We start from the raw sequence: 20,241 nt of genomic DNA, 5'->3' as shown, positions 1-20,241 counted from the left end.
TCAACAGGTCGAGTCCTAACCAAGGACCTAGGAACTAACTGTTAAGGTAACGTCGGAGGATATAAGCTGTTCCAAGTAGGGTGGTTTTTTGTAGAATCAGAAGGTTCAAGTCTGATAAATTTTATAAATATTATAAAAAAATAGATATTATTATTGCAACAACAGAATTGTATCACAGCGGCCAGTTGTTTCGCTGGATTTGGCACTGATTACTAGTCAGACGCCACGCAAGGGCCTAGGACATCATAACGTATTTTCGTAATATGCGTGCAGATCCAAGCAGTGCGGCTTTTTGCATTTGACTGATGGTGATTTTGTCAATGTTTAACTGTTTAAATGTAATTCCAGTGCTGCTGTTGTTATTATTATTGTTGTTGTTGTTGTTGTTGTTGTTATTCCCCAGACTGTTTCTACTCAGAGGTCTCCCAAAGCCGTTTATTTTTTTTTCTCCCAAATTCTCAATATCCCTTTAAAAAAAAACTTCCCTAGTGTGCATACTTATTAATCCAAAATAACATATATCCTAAAATTTATTTAGTTAGCGTATGTATGTATGTATGTATGTATGTATGTATGTATGTATGTATGTATGTATGTAAAATGGGGCAGTTCCATTATTATTTTGAATGTCATATATGCTAATAAAACCAGTTTTGCAATGTAATGAATTTTGTACAACTTATTGTGATTCATGAAACAGACTAATTTGATTAAAATGAAAGAAAATCAAACACAAAAACTCCATGCATAAAAAAAACTAGTATAGTAAGGAATAGCCCAAATTACACTCCTGCCATCAATGTGTTACTTTGAAGAAAGGGTGTTACTTCAAATATAAGTAAAACTGGTACAATCTTTTTTATGTTATTATGATATGCTATCAGCAAGCCAAAAGTAAAAGAGTCTGATGCAAACATGAATCCAGGTAATATCACCACTCTATATAAACAATATATAAAAACAGCTTCTTTTGTTTCTGAATTCAAACAAGCATCTATCCTAGTTACAGAAAAAAATTGCTCTACATTATTAGTTGAATAGATTATTAAAGATAACATCTCAAGTTGAACTCAACTTCTAAAGACTTCAGGTCTTTATCTATAGTTTCCTTGGTAACAGTAAGGAAGTGATTTGTCATTGTTTCCTGAATTGGGTCCTTTCTGAATTCCCAGGTATTTGGGGGTTAGTTTTATTCAAACACTAACAGTGTCTCATCATGTTTAGGTTTTTTTTTCTGAGGTCAGGCAATACAGAGCAAGAATGGTATATCCTTCAATTTCATTTATTGAATAAGTCTACAATTTATTCTAAAGTGTATATGAGAAGAAGACCAGAAATGATTCAACAATTTGTCCAATCCTTACTTCATAAAATGCAACAAGAAGGGGAAAAAACTATTAGCAATTTATGTAGAACAAAGGTGAGGAAAACAACCGATGCTGTTTTATTATCTGTGAAAATTAATTAATTAATCTCCCACCAAGAATGGCAAATAAGACATTTCTGGCAAATGTCAGAATGCCAAAGCCTTTCTAAAAAACTCTGCACTTCCAAAAGACTGTCTAATCAAAGTATAGTCTCACTTCTTCAGACAATTCAGTAGCTGTAGGTTCCTCCTACTCTTGGGAGAGACCTAACAAAGAACTAATTATATAAAGATTACATAAGGTGACAACCTACCTGACCCAGATATGCTCACAGAGCAATTCTTTTCAAGTACGTCCAGAATGATAATTGAGCCAAAGGAAATCTTCAGTATAGTGCTTCTCTCTATACGAAATACTGCAGCATTATCAATAATTTTGATACAAAAGAGGAGGATCAAGCTAGATTGATTAGATTCATCATCTCAATGTCCTTTCATCCTCACATTTCATCAAAAAAAAACCCTTAGCAGTAGTTAAATTCTCCAGGATATTTTTTAAGCTTGTGTTGCTACACAGAATTGCTGAATGTGTCCCTTAAGAGCTTTAACTATTAGCCATTTAATTTGGAAGAAATAATCAGGCACACTAAGGTAACGTTTCCAAAATAGAAATTCCAAATTTTGTACCAATATACGCAGCATAACTAAATATCAAGTCATTCCATTTGTTCTTTATTTTAAGTTGCCTTTTTATTGCAACAGCTTTAAAAAAAAAATCCCACTGCTACTAAAAATGAGTGCTCATAAACATTCTCTGGAAGCCTTCTTTCCATGTGCCCAAGACACAGCAGCAAAATTTTAATAGTTTTCCAAATTACGTTACCACAGGCAAGACAAAAGTGAGGATATTGTAATGTACTCTGCATGGGGCTGCCCTTGAAGAGTATTCGAAAGCTACAACTGGTGCAGAGTGCAGCGGCAGTTCATGGGGCCCGAAAAATGGCCAATGTAACATACTGCTCTGCGAACTGCATTGGCTGCCAGTCTGTTTCCAGGTACAAATTCAAGATGGCAATCATCTTTAAAGCCCTTCATGGCAGGGGTCCAGGCTACTTGAGGGACTGTCTCATCTCCCTGAGATTGGCCCATCCCACCTGTGCTGGCAGAGGAGCATGCTGCAGGCCCCATTGGCCTGATTAATCTGGCTGGTGGGGTCCAGGAGAAGGTGTTGACAACCTTAAACACTCAAAGAGTCACAAAGGTCCTAACTGGAAGCCCCCCATTCAATTCTGGAGCTGACCGGAAGTCCAGTTCCCCCACCATAGAGTCTCCTCCTAGCGTGGTGTCCTTTTTCCTCTACCTGTCCTAACTGAAAGCCCTATCAACTGTGGAGCCGATCAGTGACAGGAACCCACAGCAGAGGGATAAAAGAGCCACATGCGGCTTCAGAGCCACGGGTTGCCGACCCTAAAGACATGGCTCTGCCAGTTAGCTTGGGACCTCAATGGGGAGCATCACAGTGGATGTGGTTGATTAATAACATCCCACCTCCCTGCTCCCAGATTTTATATATAAAATCTTTTATTACTGTAAGCCATCCAGAGTTACTGTATATACTCGAGTATAAGCCTAGTTTTTCAGCCCACTTTTTGGGCTGAAAAAAGCCGCCTCGGCTTATACTCGAGTCAGTGAAAAATTTGCCCGAAATGGAGGAGAAAAAGGGGCGGGGCCATGCCGCTGGGTGACACTCGTGAATGGCCCAGTGCCCCTGTGAGTTTCCCCTCCCTCTGTGTCAGTTTGCCGCGCAGCGCGCACCGCACCATCCCCCCTCCTCACGTTCTAATGTAATGCAGGGCTGTCTTACGATTCCCCTTCCTCCCCCTCCTGCCGCTCTGCAACGATGTCCCACCTCCTCCTTGTTATGGCAAGCAGCCACATAGCGATGTCCCACCTCCTCTGGTACAGTGATCCAATGATAGGAATCACTGTGCCGTGTGTCATAGGAGGCGGGACATCGCTCCCGCGGCTGCACGGGACATCATCATCACAGCGGGACATCAGCATCATGAGGTGAGTGAAGTATTTCATTGAATACACCGCTAGTTTACTGTTTTTCTTTGAAATAAATATTCAAAAACATTATTGGTATCTATTTTTATTTTTGAAATTTACCGGTAGCTGCTGCATTTCCCACCCTAGGCTTATACTCGAGTCAATAACTTTTCCAGTTTTTTTGTGGTAAAATTAGGTGCCTCGGCTTATATTCGGGTCGGCCTATACTCGAGTATATACGGTACCTTGTTGGGAAGATGGGTAGCTAATAAATTTTATAAATGATAAAATAAATATATAAATATTTCCTATATGCTTCTCATAAGGCACTCACAGTCATGATTGAGCACAAAATAACTGCTGCCTGAGCTAAAAAAAAAAAACAATCGAAAACCAATTGACCAAATACATATACATACGTACATACATACATACATACATACATACATATGTCCATTTTGCCGGTTTGGCTACCTGAACGTATGTTCCAGGTGGCAATGTTCATGATTTTCTTTGCATTAAGAATTTTGTTCGCTGCTGCTGGTAGCATACCCTGAGACAAGTAGCCGAATCACGCCTGCGTTACAAAAAGGACACTTTTTTAGTATTTGTGGATTTTTCATGCGCCTTCGATAGCATAGATCATTCATCGTTGTGATGCGCCCTTAAAGCTGAATCAATCCCCTATGCTACACTCAACATGCTTAAAGCTTTTTACGAAGGTGGAATGAGCCGGACAAAATACCCGGGAAATGTGTCCCCACCATTCTCAATAACTACCGGCGTCAAACAAGGCTGTATTATTTCACCAATGCTCTTCAATATAACCATGGATTGGATCCTCAGACAAACTTTTAAAGACACACCAGGCGTTCAAATCGGGGCTCAGCTGTCTCTCACGGACTTGGTGTATGCTGATGACATTGTCTTCTTTGCTGAAACAGCCCAAACCGCCCAAAATACCCTGGATGCATTACAAGCAAATGCTAACAAGCTCGGCCTGGTGATAAATGGTACAAAAACCAAATTCATTTTCACGGGCACTCAACCAGCTCAACTGCACCTCGAAGGCAACCCTATCGAAAGAGTAGACACGTTTAAATATTTGGGGTCGATCATCGAGAGCCAATGTGTAGTGGCTACAAATGGCATCAAAAGCCGCATTGGCAATGCTACAGCCGCATTCGCCTCTTTAAGGAAGTGCCTGTGGAGCCAAAATGACGTGACGATTGCGACCAAGATGAGGATATTTAATGCTTCCATCCGCACAATCTTACTGTACGGCTCGGAATCGTGGACTTTACTTAAAAGCGACCTGAACCTATTAGAACGATTCCAGCTAAGATGCCTGAGCAACATTCTGCACATAACTCTACGGGACCGATGAAAAAGCGAAACGGTATTGCAGCTGTGTAAAAACCAAACTACAATCGAACTTTACCTAAGAAGACAACGACTTAGATGGTTTGGACACGTTTGCCGTATGGACAATAGCCGATTACCTTACCGATCGATTAACTTGCTGCGACCGGATGGGTGGAAAATCGCACGAAATGCCCCAAAGAAAACGTGGATATCCCAAGTGGCTCACGATCTTCAACCACTCCATTTCTCGATAACCGATGCCCAACAAGCCGCCCTAAATAGGAATCAATGGCGTGCTGTAATCCGTGACGTCCTGCCCCTGGCCTTCACAATGCAATGGTCACTGCCTTATGGACATTGACATTTATGAAGATTAAGTCCAAGTCCAAGTCCAAATACATACATACATACATACATACATACATACATACATACATACATATATATATCAAGGTGCTATTCTAGAGTGAATGATAGAAACTTAGCTGGATATAATGGATCAGAATTTGAACTACAGGTGCCAGTCAGTTATTTCTGAGTGGTATAGATCTTTAGTTAGGGATAAGTGTAGAATAAGGGATAAATCAGCCAAATAAAAACACTGGAATAAAAACAGAGCAACACTTCCCTCCAGGTGTTAGAGCAACCAAACTAACCTAGCCCAGTGCTTGCGGGAAGAACTATGTCTTCACAATCTTCCAGAAGGCTAAAAGGATCCCTTGAATGTCAGATTGGAAACGCTTCCAAAGGACTGGGACAGCTAGAAAGAATGTGCATCTCTAAGGTCCCATCTGTTGACAGCAGTTAAGGAAAAGGAGTTGGTGCATCACTAAACCTCCCAGATGCTCACATTAGCTTTCATTGCTGATCCAGTTCTTGCAATGCTCCACAACAGAGTCGTTGCAAACAGTGAAAGGTGAGGGATAGTGATTGAAGCAAGTGCAGGGCACATGCAGGGACAAATGCAAATACACATGCAGCAAAAAGCCAACATGGCTTTGTCAAAAATAGATCATGCCAGACTAATCTTATTGCATTCTTTGACAAAATGACAAAATTCATGGACCAGAGGAACGCCGTCGATATAGTTTACTTGGACTTCAGTAAGGCATTTGATAAGGTAGACCATAACCTACTACTAAATAAAGTAGAAGAATGTGGGTTGGACAGCATCAACACCAGATGGATTTGTAACTGGCTGGCCAACCGCACTCAATGTGTAGTCCTCAATGGAACTGCATCTAAATGGAGGGAAGTTTGCAGTGGAGTACCCCAAGGCTCTGTTTTAGGCCCAGTATTCTTCAACATCTTCATCAATGATTTGGATGAGGGAATAAATGGGGAACTCATCAAATTTGCAGATGACACCAAGCTGACAGGAATAGCCAACACTCCAGAAGATAGGCTCAAGATACAGAAGGATCTTGACAAACTTGAACATTGGGCCCAGTAGCAGCTGCCAAAAAAGCCAACACAATTCTAGGCTGCATAAACAGAGGGATAGAATCAAGATCACGTGAAGTATTAATACCACTTTATAATGCCTTGGTAAGGCCACACTTGGAATACTGCATTCAGTTTTGGTCCAATATCTCAGGGGTTGCCACAAAGAAGAGGGAGTCAAACTATTCTCCAAGGCACCTGAGGGTAGAACAAGAAGCAATGGGTGGAAACTAATCAAGGAGAGAAGCAACTTAGAACTGAGGAGAAATTTCTTGACAGTTAGAACAATTGATCAGTGGAACAGCTTGCCTCCAGAAGTTGTCAATGCCCCAACACTGGAAGTCTTTAAGAAGATGTTGGATAGCCATTTGTCTGAAACGGTAAAGGGTTTCCTGCCTAGGCAGGGGGTTGGACTAGAAGACCTCCAAGGTCCCTTCCAACTCTGCTATTGTATTGTATTGTAAATCTATTGGAACACGATGGAAGCATCATTACAAAATTTATAATGGTAATGGGGGGGTGGGGAGTAGTGGACTTCTTTCCACAGTGTCCACAGGACCTTGCTATTTTCTGAATGAAGAAAACAACATTGCACCATTTTGCCACAATCTTACTCTTTTGGGGACATGGATGCAATACATGCAGAATAGGCACAGGGCTTATGTCACAGTAATTTGGTGCTTTCATTGATACTACTATTCACTTGCTCCCTGCTCTGTGGAAACCACTGTTCTCCATGGCGTACTGTGGGAACGGCCACTGGTGGATATCATCAATGCTGATTGGTCGGCTTCGAGGGGAGGAGCTGCCGCCGTCGGGAGCTCAACAAAGCTCCTGCCAGGACTCTGGTTCGTATATCTCATAAGATCTATAGATATCTCCCCTTTCTGGCAGAAAGGGGCAGAGAGGAGGTCAGTCGTTAGGATCTCTTTGTAATTCATAGCTTTTCTTTTTGCTGTGAATGGAGAAGAGGTTCAACATTAGCTGAGCCTTTACTCCGGCCAGTTTTCCGCGCTGCCTTTTTTGCAGCCTAGGCAGATTGCCTCCCCCCCCAGGACAAAGCTAAGCTATTTAAAAGCCAATCCGGGCGGGGACCATTCCCGAGGAATTTCTTCTATTACTATTTAAAATACCAGCTTCAATTTCGCAAAAGGCTCCCTTTCTTTTTTAGCTGCGTCACAAGATGGCGATCTCGTAGCTTTTGTGTTTGATCTGACGTAGCTAGTTGACCCTACCCTCCTGAAGGCTTCTCCGTACTAATTGCTAAAAGATTAACTGAGGGGAGCACAGACTTTGATTTTTGGCTCGCTTGATTGCTTGTCTTTTATTTTTATTCTGGAATGGCTCCCAAACCTAAACAGAAGCGCTTCCTTAATAACATATCTCCAAAAACTGCTATGAAGCCGCTACCCTTGTCTCCTACACCCTCCACGGGAGATTTGCTAACACAAGAATTCCTCCTCAAAACGCTTAATGATTTCAGACAGGAGATTAATCAACTGATATCGGATTTATGTGATCAATTTGATGCTAAAATTGCTCAGGCAAAGCAGGATATGATCGGAGTAATGACAGTCATGACAGATTATATTGCTGAAACGGAGGACAAATTGGAACTTTTGGAAGAAACTAACCTTAATCTGATATCAAAAATTCAAACGTTAGAACAGGAAATTGAATCTGCCCAAAAAGAACTTGTCATGATAAATTATAACAAGACTGCCTTTGCTATACGAGTTAGAGGACTGCGTGAAAACCAACAGGAGAATTTGAAACAGACATTCTTTGAGGCTTTCAGTCGCTTGGTGGGAAGTCCGGGACTTAACTTTGATTGGCAGATTCAAAGAATTTACCGCCAGAATTCCTGGGTAGCAAAACAGCGACAGCTTCCGAGGGACATAATAATATACTTTACTACAAGGGAATCTAGAAATGAGATAATACAGAGGCTTTACGGAAAGAGGTTGATAATTGATGGGGAGGACTTGATTGTTTTTAAAGAGATACCATTTCAAATATTAAGAACAAGAAGACAGTACGCTTTCTTAACCGAAGAACTCAGAAACTCTCAGATTCCATACAAATGGGAAGTCCCAGCTGGTATTACAGTTACATTTGGCAACCAAAAACACCGCATTAACTCCGTCTGTGAAGCCCGAAAATTTTACTACGAGACCCTGAAGGCGGGACTTCCTGATTCATCCGGATCTGGGGAGAGACAAGGAGAAGGAGAAGACAAACAGCGAGACACGTGGCTACAAGGCGGAGGGTGTTGTTTTTCTCTTCCGGAAGGGCAGAAGACTAAAGAATAAAGACTAAGCGATGTTTTTAAAGTTTTATGATTTCCGTCTGGGATAAAATGGAAAAGTGGCATATCGATGATGAGACATGGAGACTGAAAGAAGCGTTGCTGATTGTGGACATATATTGTACAGAAGTTTTGTCTGAACTCTAACTCAAATTGTGCATGAACTATTTTCTTAGGCGAGGAGAGCGGAAATTGTGATCTTTTTGAGTTGCGGTTTGGGACGAACGGAGTTGGGAGGTGCGTGGGAGAGGGAAGGGCAGCGAAAGTTTAATTAGATTACCTGGGGCTAGAACGCAAGCTGATGTTTGTTTGAGTTGCTATATCAATATAAAGTTAAGAAAGATTGGTCGGAGAATCTTCAGGAAAGTGGAGTAAACATGGGAGGAGCAATGAATGTGGATAAAATATATATGTGGATATGGATAAAGGCAGGGTGGAAGGTAAAAAATTTATATGTGGAGGTGGGTAAGGATAGAAAGGGAGGTGTTGGAAATGAAAAATGAAAGAAGTATTTGAGTTTAATGGTGTTATAGAAAGGTTTGGATATTTGGATAAAAAAGAGATAAATTAAAGGTCTGAATAGATAGACAAAGCAAGGAGACTTTTAGTTGGGGAATTCTAATTGATCAACTTACCTGGCTCTAATACAGTTTGAAACCCTGCAAGTAGCAAAATAATCGAAATTTGGAATGAGTCACATTGTTTAAGATTTACAGATAATGGGAAGCTGTGTTAACGTAGTGGGTTTATTGACCCTTTTTGTTTCTTTCTTCTTTTTGTGTGTGAGTGTGGGTGTTTTTTTTTTTTTTTTTTTAATTTCTTATTTTCTACTATTTTTCCTTTTTCTTTTTGGCTTTACTTTTATCTTATTTTTTTAATTTTAAAGTTAGCTGGCCTTATTATACTCAAATGCTTGTTAAAGAATTATGCCGGGCATGGGACCTGCGAAGCCGTAAGGGGGTTAGGGAGGGGGGATTATAGGGGGGAGGGGGGAGGGTGGAATTACAGTTTCAATCTTTAGAACAATAAGAATTCACTTGTGTACTGCGGCTCGTTTTTCTTTTTTTTTCTTTTTTTCTTTTTCTACTTTTATTGTAAAAAACAAATTGAATTGTATGGATACACCAAAGTGAGGAGAAGAGGGAAAGAGAAGGGAGAAGTAAAGAGGGAGTGAGAGGGAATGTAAGGAGGGTGAAATGGAGGGAGGGGGAGATGTCTGAGGGGGTAGGGAAGTAGAAGAGGGGAATGCTGGAGGGGTGAAAGGAAAGTTGGAGGGGGAGAAGAGAGGGTGTATGGGAGAATGAAGTGTTATGTTGGGTTTTTTTTTCCTTTTTTCTTTTTTTTATGCACAGTATATAAGTGATTGTATAAAATGAAAATGAAATAAAAGATATATTAAAAAAAAAAAAAAATGCTGATTGGTCCATAAACTGAGTGGAAATGTGTTGCAGCCATGCCTCTACTCCTCCTACCCCAATTTCCTCTCAGACTATGGACCAAATAGGTTGTTTCTTTCAACTCTCCATAGAAAGAAAGAGTTTAGTTTTTGGCAATTGGCAATTCCAAGAAGTGTGACTGCCATGGCGGCTTGGGCAACAAGAGCACCATTTGAGGACATACGTAGGGAAGCCATGTGGGCTTCCCCTACACCGTTTATTAGGCATTACTGCCTAGATGCTTACACATCAGCAGAAGCGTTCTTTGGACGCAGAGTGTTGCAGCAGGTAGTGGCCACCACAGTCGCTACGGATTCATAGGCTCCCCCCCCCCCCTGTGGACGATAACTTGGGTACATCCCACCAGTGGCCCCTCATGCAGTATTCCATGGAGAATGAACATTGGTATTTACCTGAACATTGCTTCTCATGACATCTGCAGGAGGGGCCACGTCCCGCCCTAATTAGTTTTTGTAGCAGACTAGGGAGGGAGTGGCCTTGTTGTGATTTCTTTTTCAGATCATTCTACCCGACACGACCTCAAGGAAACTGGGGCAGGAGTAGAGGCGTGGCTACAACAAACTTCCACTCAGTCTATGGACCAATCAGCACTGATGATATCCACCAGTGGCCCCTCCCACAGATGTCATAAGAAGCGACATTCAGGTACCAACGTTCAATTTGCTCCCTGAGACTAGGACTGTTGGGAACATGATAAAGAGCCACCCTCCAGTAGTTTAGCTTTTGTGGTTTTAACATATCATTTGTTTATTGGATGTCAGCGATGCTTACTCTACTTCTTAAATGTCACCCAACAGTCAGAATATAACTTTTGAAAATGAATAATAACCATAATTTTATGTTATTATAGATCTTATAATATTCTAATAATCCACTGTTAATTATTTATATTCTACCTACTGAGTGAAAGCATTTACATAGGACATTGGATGTACTACTCAGAATGCTGTCCAAAAAAACCCCTTAAAAACTGCTAAAGAGTACTGTGTACTCTCAACTGAAAAAGCATTGTCCCAAATTAAAATGCTAGTACTTCTAGTTGTCTTGTTTCAATATTGTCTTGACAAAGAGAATCTATGTGGTTTAAAAGAGACAGAGAAAGAAAAAAAGAAAGGAGGGAAGGAAGGAAAATCGAAGAAAAGAAAGGATGAAAGAGAAAGAAAGAAAGAAAGAAAGAAAGAAAGAAAGAAAGAAAGAAAGAAAGAAAGTCACAGATTTCCCTTTTAAAGAGAGTGTCTAACAGAAAAGGCAGCAGATGTAGCACCCACGGAAAATCTGGAACATCCAAAGGTCAACTTCAGTGACAGGCAAACTCTCTTGGGATTTCAAGATTATGCAAGCAGAACAATGTCCCAAACACTCTTAAGAGCTCTTATTCTGACCTTAGTGCTGCACATGGGAGAGTCTGAATTATATAAATGCTGAAGGCTCCTTATATAAACTTTTTATGAATGTGTCCAAATGTCAAGATTTACAATCCAAAAGTCTAACTTGCCAATCTTATCAAGTATAATTTAAAAAACTCACAACACTAACCAATGCAGCAGATGACAGTTTCCCACAAGAGTTCAACTAACAGTAAGAAATGCAGTTCAAAACTATGAATTTTATATTCAGACAGGCTAAAATATGTTAACATGCATGGTTGTTTGCTTAATTACTTCTCCACAAAGTAATATGAAAGATTAATGGGGAAGGAAAATGACAATGGAAATGGCAATATTCTCCTTCCTTATGAAAAATTTAGACTTTATAAACTTTCTCCCGAAAATTTCTTCATCATCATATGATAATTACCATAATAATTAACTCATAAATATTAGAAGTCTATCAGAATCTACAATTGTAGACTTTTAATGTTGAAACAACTGCTATGAAAACTGACATTTTTACATTCTGTTCTTCTCTTAATGTTCTATGAATAGCTTTGGTCACCGTGACCCAAATTATTTTCCAGTCTTTTCTGCAATGAAGTTTCAGTGACATGCTGCCACAACAGACACATGCTAGATGCTTCTCAAAGCAGTGAAGGATTTTTTTTTCCAATTAAATACCAAAATACAAAAAAGAAAAAGATGAAGAACCTATTTGGCTGAAGTCATTTTTCCATGCCTTATATTAAAAGTCACAACCATTTAAAGTTGTTTTTGCTTCTCTCTATTCATACATCTTTGCTGGGTCAATGTAGATATTATTATTCATTTTGCAGGATACTGAAATAAGAGGGGAAGCAGGTATTATGTATTATGTAAAGATTACAGAAGGCTTCATTTTAAGTAGGCAGCTATTACTATATTATTGGCTGTTTACTAGAGTGGACCAATGAAAGATAAAGAAAAGGCGATTGATGTATATACTTTATTTTCCAAGCCATTACAATTATTTAAAACAAAAAACGGCTCCCACACAAACCTATGTAGCATACTTTAGTACACAACTGTCATTATCGAGAAATCTGATACTTGAGCAGCAAAAGAACTGAATGAAAGGCAAATTATATTTGAGCCTTCAGTTATCACATCTCCCTTTACATATTTTTTGTGGTGAACAAGAAACAACTGTATTATACTTTCAGAGTTCTTTTTTTCAACAGCTATTATAGCAGTTCAGCTTTGCAGTCATCTATTCTTATAAAAACAATGACATCTTTTTGGGAGATTAGATTTTAGGGAACACTTAGTATATGGCACTACTGTGTTACTCCAAGCCGGTGTGCACATTATAGCTACCAAATACAATAGAAGAGTTGGAAGGGACCTTGGAGGTCTTTTAGTCCAACCCCCTGCCTAGGCAGGAACCCTATACCGTTTCAGACAAATGGCTATCCAACATCTTCTTAAAGACTTCCAGTGTTGGGGCATTCACAACTTCTGGAAGCAAGCTGTTCCACTGATTAATTGTTCTAACTGTCAGGAAATTTAACCACATATAAGCCTCTATATATTTCAACATGTTTCTATGAATTTTATATTTTTGATCAGTCACTATGTAGTAGTTCAATTTGAAGTCAGTGATAATTTGGACAAAAACTTAATTATAATATAGAGCTGAAACAGAACGGTCTACAGAAGGAGCCACTGTATGTACACAAGGAGCAATTTCAAATAAATGTCAAAAAGTACTTCTGACAAATAGATTGCCTGACAGTCATATAGTCATTTGTTGCTGTAAGTTTGAGGAAAAAATAGCCCACATAAACATAAAGAGAGGCAGGTTTTTAGGATTAGTAAAGATCTTGAAAATAATACTGTTATGCAACTACATCAGTCATAAAAAGCATTTTATACAGCTTATAAAACAAAGATATTGGGGTCATTTGACTTTAGGATCAGGTTAAGACACAAAAAGCCTCAAAGCCCATTCAATCAAGTTTCTATTTCATGCTTAGAAATACTGTCCAGAAACAGTTTCTTTCCAAGTTAATTGTTACTTTGTACTACAAAATCAATAAAATTAAATGAGAAGGTAAATACCTTGGCAGAAGATAGTAATCTATATAATAAGAGCAGAAATATAAATATAGTTTGCTGTTCAAATACTAAATTATTTTCAATATCAAGATTTTTTTTAAGTCATGAGGCTCATCTTGTCTCTTCCAAAAACTAAGGAAAGAAACACCATAAATGAACAGGTTTCTTTTAAAAGTTTTTTATGCTCTGATACTAACTTTTTCCTACAATTTAGAACAGCTTTCTTACGGTAAAATCACAAAAATGGTTGCAGTAGATAAATATATAATGTAACAATTCGTTGTTTCATAAGACAGTGGAACTAAAACAGTTCAGGAAGCAATTTGCAGATACAGAAACAAATAATAAATATTTATTATCCAAGATTGTTAAATGTCCATTTAGTAGTTATTTGATTGCCACACTGCAGCTCAGGAGCTTCTTGGCATGCCATGGTTCTGGGCTTCAATGTATCTTACTCATCTTCACCTTTCCTCTCAGGAGGAAAGCACTGTCTGCAACTTGGAGAAAAAGCCTCACGTGGTCAGTAGCTGCCACATAAAGGGCCAGATTGGTCAGCAGTGAGAGCAAGAAGATGGCAAAGGGGCAGATATGCAGGTAGGAGGAGCTGAAATGCCCCTGCAGTCATAACTACAGGCAGACTGTCAAGCACCTGAATCTTGATCATATGATCACAGGGATGGTGCAATGGTCATAACTTTCAAGACCAAGGCGAAAGTCCCTTCATAAGGACTTTCTTTAGGTCAACTATCTTTCTATAATATGCCCTGACCCTGGAAATATAGACTGAGAATGCTCACAAATACACAAATACAGTTTTTAAAAAGTGAGAAAGGAACAAAATATTTATCTATTATAGTATACCAAATTTTAATTAAAACATTGAAAAACATGACAGTTGCAAATATTTAATAACATAAATGAAGCAGATAAAATAAATTAGAATTTGATATTTTGTTAGAATTGTTATATTTAAGGAAATGCAAAGAATCATACTCAAAATGATGCTGTCTGAATCTCATGTTAATCAAGAGGATTAATTTTCACTAAATTATTGAGTGTTAAATACCAATTTGTATAACTAAATATTTTATTTATCATAAAGAATATCAAAAACATTCTTAATACAACATCTTCCACATTTAAGTTGCCATGAAGGGTCATTTGTCAGACCAATCAAAATGATGTCAACCAAGAAAGACATTCTCATTTTTACCACCATGTACAGTCAGGTTTCAGGCCTGGCTACAGCACGGAAACCGCTTTGGTCGCATTGATCGATGATCTCTGGAGAGCCAGGGATGGAGGTCACGCCTCCATCCTGGTGCTCCTTGACCTCTCTGCGGCTTTCGATACCATCGACCATGGTATCCTTCTGCGACGACTGCGAGAGGTGGGGGTGGGAGGCACTGTCTTACGGTGGTTCTCCTCTTACCTCTCGGACAGGTCGCAGTCGGTGTTGGTCAGAGGGCAGAGATCGACCCCTAGGCCCCTAACGTATGGGGTGCCGCAGGGTTCGGTCCTGTCCCCCCTCCTCTTTAATATCTACATGAAACCGCTGGGTGAGATCATTCGACGGTGTGGGATAAAATACCATCAGTATGCGGACGATACTCAGTTGTATCTGTCCGCCCCGTGCCAACTCAATGAAGCGATTGACGTGATGTGTCAGGGCCTCGAGGCTGTTAGGGACTGGATGGGGGTTAACAAGCTTGTACTCAATCCAGATAAGACCGAGTGGCTGCTGTGCTTCCCTCCTACTAATTGGCCAAGTGTTCCACCTCTCAGGCTGGGGGGTCAAACAGTACGCCCCTCAGACAGGGTCCGCAACTTGGGAGTCCTCCTGGACCCACAGCTGACTTTTGAACACCATTTGTCAGCTGTGACCAGGGGGGCATTTGCCCAGGTTCGCCTGGTGCACCAGTTGCATCCCTACCTGAACCGGGAGGCTCTCACAACAGTCACTCGCGCTCTTGTGACCTCCAGTCTGGATTACTGCAACGTGCTCTACATGGGGCAGCCCTTGAAGAGTATTCGGCGACTTCAGCTTGTCCAGAATGCAGCCGCGCGAGCGATCGTGGGTGCACCTCGGTTCACCCACGTAACACCTATCCTCCGCGAGCTGCACTGGCTGCCTGTTGGTCTCCGGGTACGCTTCAAGGTGCTAGTTGTCACCTATAAAGCCCTCCATGGTATTGGACCTGGGTACTTGAGAGACCGCCTACTGCCAATTACCTCCACTAGACCAATTAGATCCCACAGACTAGGCCTCCTCCGAATTCCATCAGCCGGCCAGTGTCGACTGGCGACTACCCGGAGGAGAGCCTTCTCTGTGGCTGCTCCGACCCTCTGGAACGAACTCCCCGTAGAGATTCATACCCTCACCACCCTCCAGGCCTTCTGCATAGCCCTTAAAACCTGGCTGTTCCGACAGGCCTGGGGCTAAAGACTCGCTGCCCCATTCCGAATGGTACGATTGTTGTGTTTTTAACTATGTATGGTTTTTTGTGTTTCTGTTACTTTGTTTGTATTTTCCCCTCCCTTTTTGAGTTGTGAGCCGCCCTGAGTCCCTTCAGGGAAAAGGGCAGCATACAAATAAAATTAAACCAAAACCAAACCAAACAGCTGATTTTATTGCAGCTTTTTAAACAGTGGGTTGGAAGAAGAAACTATGGTAATGCAATGCAAATTATTTTAATTTTACATCAAATGTATGAAACCACTGTAAGAATTTATCCCCTCTAGTTCAAATATTGTAATCTCAGGTATCACAATATGATTTCCATTCATTCAAAAGTGTTTTAAGAAAAAGGCACATAAATTGATAGAACTCCTGGTAACAGCTTTGGCATTCTATCCTATACCCTACCTTAAATATATTCAATTAAAGTATAATATTTAACAAGCATATAGCTGAGACAGTTATTTACACAACTGATTAATATCCCTGTTTCTCCATCTACACACACACACACACACACACACACACAGGGTATAACAATGGTATTTATTTTCCTTCCTTATTTACAAGACTTCTATGGTCTATGCTATATCTCATATAGCAACTCAACTCACAGTATATAATGTATATTAAAACAGGTTTTAGTACAGGTCTCCTGTTGCCTTGAGCAGTTAATAAACAGAAGCCAGTCTACAAATTATCTATACCAAACAGTACAAGAACCTCTAAAACAAAGTGTTCCTTTCAGAAATGAAGAAGTTTTTTTTTAAATGTCATTCTGGTAAAGAACAGCCAGTTCCAAAGTGCTATAAGCCCATAATTAAATTTACTGATACTATCCCAATATTTAATTCCTACAGAACAGTTATGTTTATGTCTCCCTTGCTTCTGTTTCAAGCCTATTTCCTATTTCCTTGTACTGTTAAATGCAATAAATGTTTCAATTTAGCATAGTTCATCATACCAAACATACTTCCACATTTTCACCCTATAACTGGAAGCACACCTATGAATAATAGTGATAGTATTACCTAGTTCCTTGCTTGTCAGTGTGTGCCAGCTCACACAGAAGAAAATGTGTATTTACTTAGTTATTTTACAATATTTATAGACAGATATTTTATTATACCTCTACAATGTCTCCTTTAAACTTTTCTTTTCAATAGTAATTTATTGTGGTCCTTAAATGTTTTAAACAATTACACATTTTTTTAAAAAAAATAAGAATTATGATTTTTTTTTGTTTTTATTCTTTTTACATGCATTAGACTTTTCTTATTATATAGGATATAAATATTGTCAACAAACAAGACCACAATATTTTTTTAAAACCCAAGCATCTTTAAATAGGTTTCTCTCACCTAGCCCTTAAAAATCACACACCTTCAACTAGTTAATTTTGTCTGATTTTTCTTTACCATAAAAAGCAGGCATAAAGTTGCAAGTGTAACAGGGAAGTATTTATTACTTAGGTTTTTTCAGATGCATCTGCATTAAAACCAGAAGATTTGCCTTCTCTTTCTGAACTTTTAAATCCTGGCAGTAATTATGTAATGATTCTGAAAAGATGCCAAGGATACAGATGTAAAAGAATGTGGACAATCATAGCTTTCATTTATCTTGAACACCAGCTGATTACACCTCACCTACCCATGTGCTTATGGCAATCTGCCTACTGCTAAATTATTTTTTTCCCTCTGGTTAGAGGGTGAAAACAGAGGCAGGCAGGAAAATACACTTTAAAGAAGCTAGGTGTGGGAGCCGGCATAATCATGCACATTCACAGCTAACCATAAGCTCTGTCACTCGTATCACTGAAACACTCCCAAAAGGTCATACTGGATTTTAAAAACATCAAACAAATTTATCAAAGATACAACTATCAACCTGAATTAGTTACATAGCTTTAACTGAGCCCTATAAAATTCTACCATTGTACTAGATACAATGAAGGCCATCACATTCATTTTGTGACTGTAAGGTATTTTGGAATCATCTGATAGTCCAATATTAGAAATCTATTTTTCAATTCAAGGAATTCATCTTGCATTTTTTATTTATATCTCTTCCCAAAGATACCAGAAAAAATGAATAACATTTCCAAAAGATATGAAGGGAGTGTTCAGTGCTTTACAAAATTTCAGACTTGTGTATCAAATAGTTATCAATAAGTCAGAGCCGAGGTGGCACAGTGGTTAGGGTGCAGTACTGCAGGCCACTTCAGCTGACTGTTATCTGTAGTTCAGCGGTTCTAATTTCACCGGCTCAAGGTTGACTCAGCCTTCCATCCTTCTGAGGTGGGTGAAATGAGGACCCAGACTGTGGGGGCGATATGCTGACTCTGTAAACCGCTTAGAGAGGGCTGAAAGCCCTATGAAGCGGTATATAAGTCTAACTGCTATTGCTAGATCACAAATTGTTTAAAATAATCAAAAATAGCAGAATGTTATTCTGATATTCACATACTGAGAATATCAGCATACTCTATATTTTAATTCATTGCCCTGACAGTTAACAAAAGAAACTACACTACATACAGCTTTGGCTGTAATTTTATTTTATTTGAATCTTTTTGAAGTACCCATAATTTTACAGGAAATATATAATAGATACTGTGGTGTGAATCAAAAGCATAGCATTCCTTTGGATATATTTGCAAGATGTAGGCTTCCTTGGTTAAATGGCTGTCCAGATTACAAATTTGACATATTGTTTTAGTCATAGCAGTCCAAGTTACCAACCCAAGACGTGGCTGCTCCTTATATAAACTATCAATTAAAGTGTTCCAAAATTGCATCAAATGTTCCAGAATGAACAAATCTATATTTTGTATCAGATTTAAACAATTAAAACTATGTTATTGTATAAAATTAAAATCATCAGAATACACACTTCCAGCAAAATAGTCATTGCTTCCCGAACCCATTTACTCACCATTCTCATCAAGTAAATCCTCTTCATCATCTCCATCATTGTCCTCCTCCATTGCTTCTTCATCATCTTCTTCCTCCTCTTCCTCTTCCAGATCCTCCTGCTCCAAATCGGGGTCCACATCTGGATCACTCCCTGAGGCTGACTCGTCCGACATGATTCCCAATAGCACTCCTTGTGCATTACCTGCTCATGATCTATATTACAGCAGCCCTACAAATTAAAATAGAGAAAATAAACATCAGATAAAATTGACAAGCTGTAAGGCATGATGCAGCACAAGCCATGTTTGTTGAAAATTCTCCAGCTTCCTCTATTGCTAATTTAGAACTCTTATTAACACATTACTTTTTAGAATTATGATATCCTTTTCATGGCCAGCCATGGGTATAATGACAAAGTCTCCAACCATTTATTTAAATTTACAGCTGAAAATATAACATAGTAACAAGCACATTAAACATCTGTGCATCTCTATGATGATACAATTCCAAACTGAAGCAATTTTAAATTGTCCTAAAACATGCACGCAGGATTATAATCTATTATATCTGAATCTTTCCTGATTAATATTTTCCAATGAATGTAATACAAAACATGCATACATATATTTGCTCACTTTATAATAAAATATTCTCAACTTTTGAAAACTCTTGTGACTTCTGTCACGCACATTTTTAAAATAAATAAGACAAATATTTACCAAATGATAGCTTAATGTTGTAACTCATGCCTGTCATTAGCTATAATAGTTTACAGAATTTTCTATAATAAATTTTAATTACAAGTCATATATTTAATGCAAATAGGGATATATAATAAATTAATATTTACAGAATAAATGTGAAATGAATAAAAGAATACAGTATGTGTACAACCAAAAGAGCAATAATAAGGAAAGCAGATCAACAATGTAAAATCAAAATTAAATAGTGGAATAGATGAAGGAATTGAAAAGTTAACAAGTAATGGTAGTTATTGAAATACCTGAATTACAACAACTATTGTAATGTTTTAATGAATAATTAATTTTTGGTCGTCTTCAGTTCTGAAGAAGCTTCTTGGATGAGAAGTGAAACATCTTCAAGCAAAAACAAAGACAGTCCAGTTGCCTTTTGAAAAACTCAAACTCAGTCAGGGACGTTAAGTCAAGAAATCATGGGGTAGTATTACATGTGAACCCAACACTGTATAGCTGCACAGCGAATACTGGAAATTATTAAGAGAAAAATAAGGAATCTAAAGTACAAGCCAATCCAAATTGATCACTGTTTAAATATATACTGATTGCTTCCATTTCTTCAGATCTGATTAAATTTCTAATCTAAATTTAATCTAAGATATTAGATTTCTAATCTAATCAGATTAAGTATAGGAAGAAAGACAGA

At 38.8% G+C, this 20,241-nt stretch overlaps 1 protein-coding gene across 4 annotated transcripts in view; it reads right to left on the bottom strand.

The window, feature by feature from the left end:
* Window positions 1-20,241, bottom strand: part of RAD54L2 (RAD54 like 2) — a 68,732-nt gene that overhangs the window by 34,956 nt on the left and 13,535 nt on the right. For all 4 annotated transcript variants that reach the window (XM_032209906.1, XM_032209909.1, XM_032209910.1 and 1 more), the window contains exon 2: window positions 18,857-19,066. In XM_032209906.1, coding sequence (XP_032065797.1) covers window positions 18,857-19,010 — 154 coding nt within the window. In that variant the 5' untranslated portion in view covers window positions 19,011-19,066. The remainder of the gene's footprint in view (window positions 1-18,856; window positions 19,067-20,241) is intronic.

This window comes from Thamnophis elegans, chromosome 2 (assembly GCF_009769535.1).
Source record: "Thamnophis elegans isolate rThaEle1 chromosome 2, rThaEle1.pri, whole genome shotgun sequence".
NCBI lineage: Eukaryota > Metazoa > Chordata > Lepidosauria > Squamata > Colubridae > Thamnophis > Thamnophis elegans.
The sequence above is the reverse complement of the archived record's forward strand: the minus strand, read 5'-3'. Positions and strand labels throughout refer to the sequence as shown.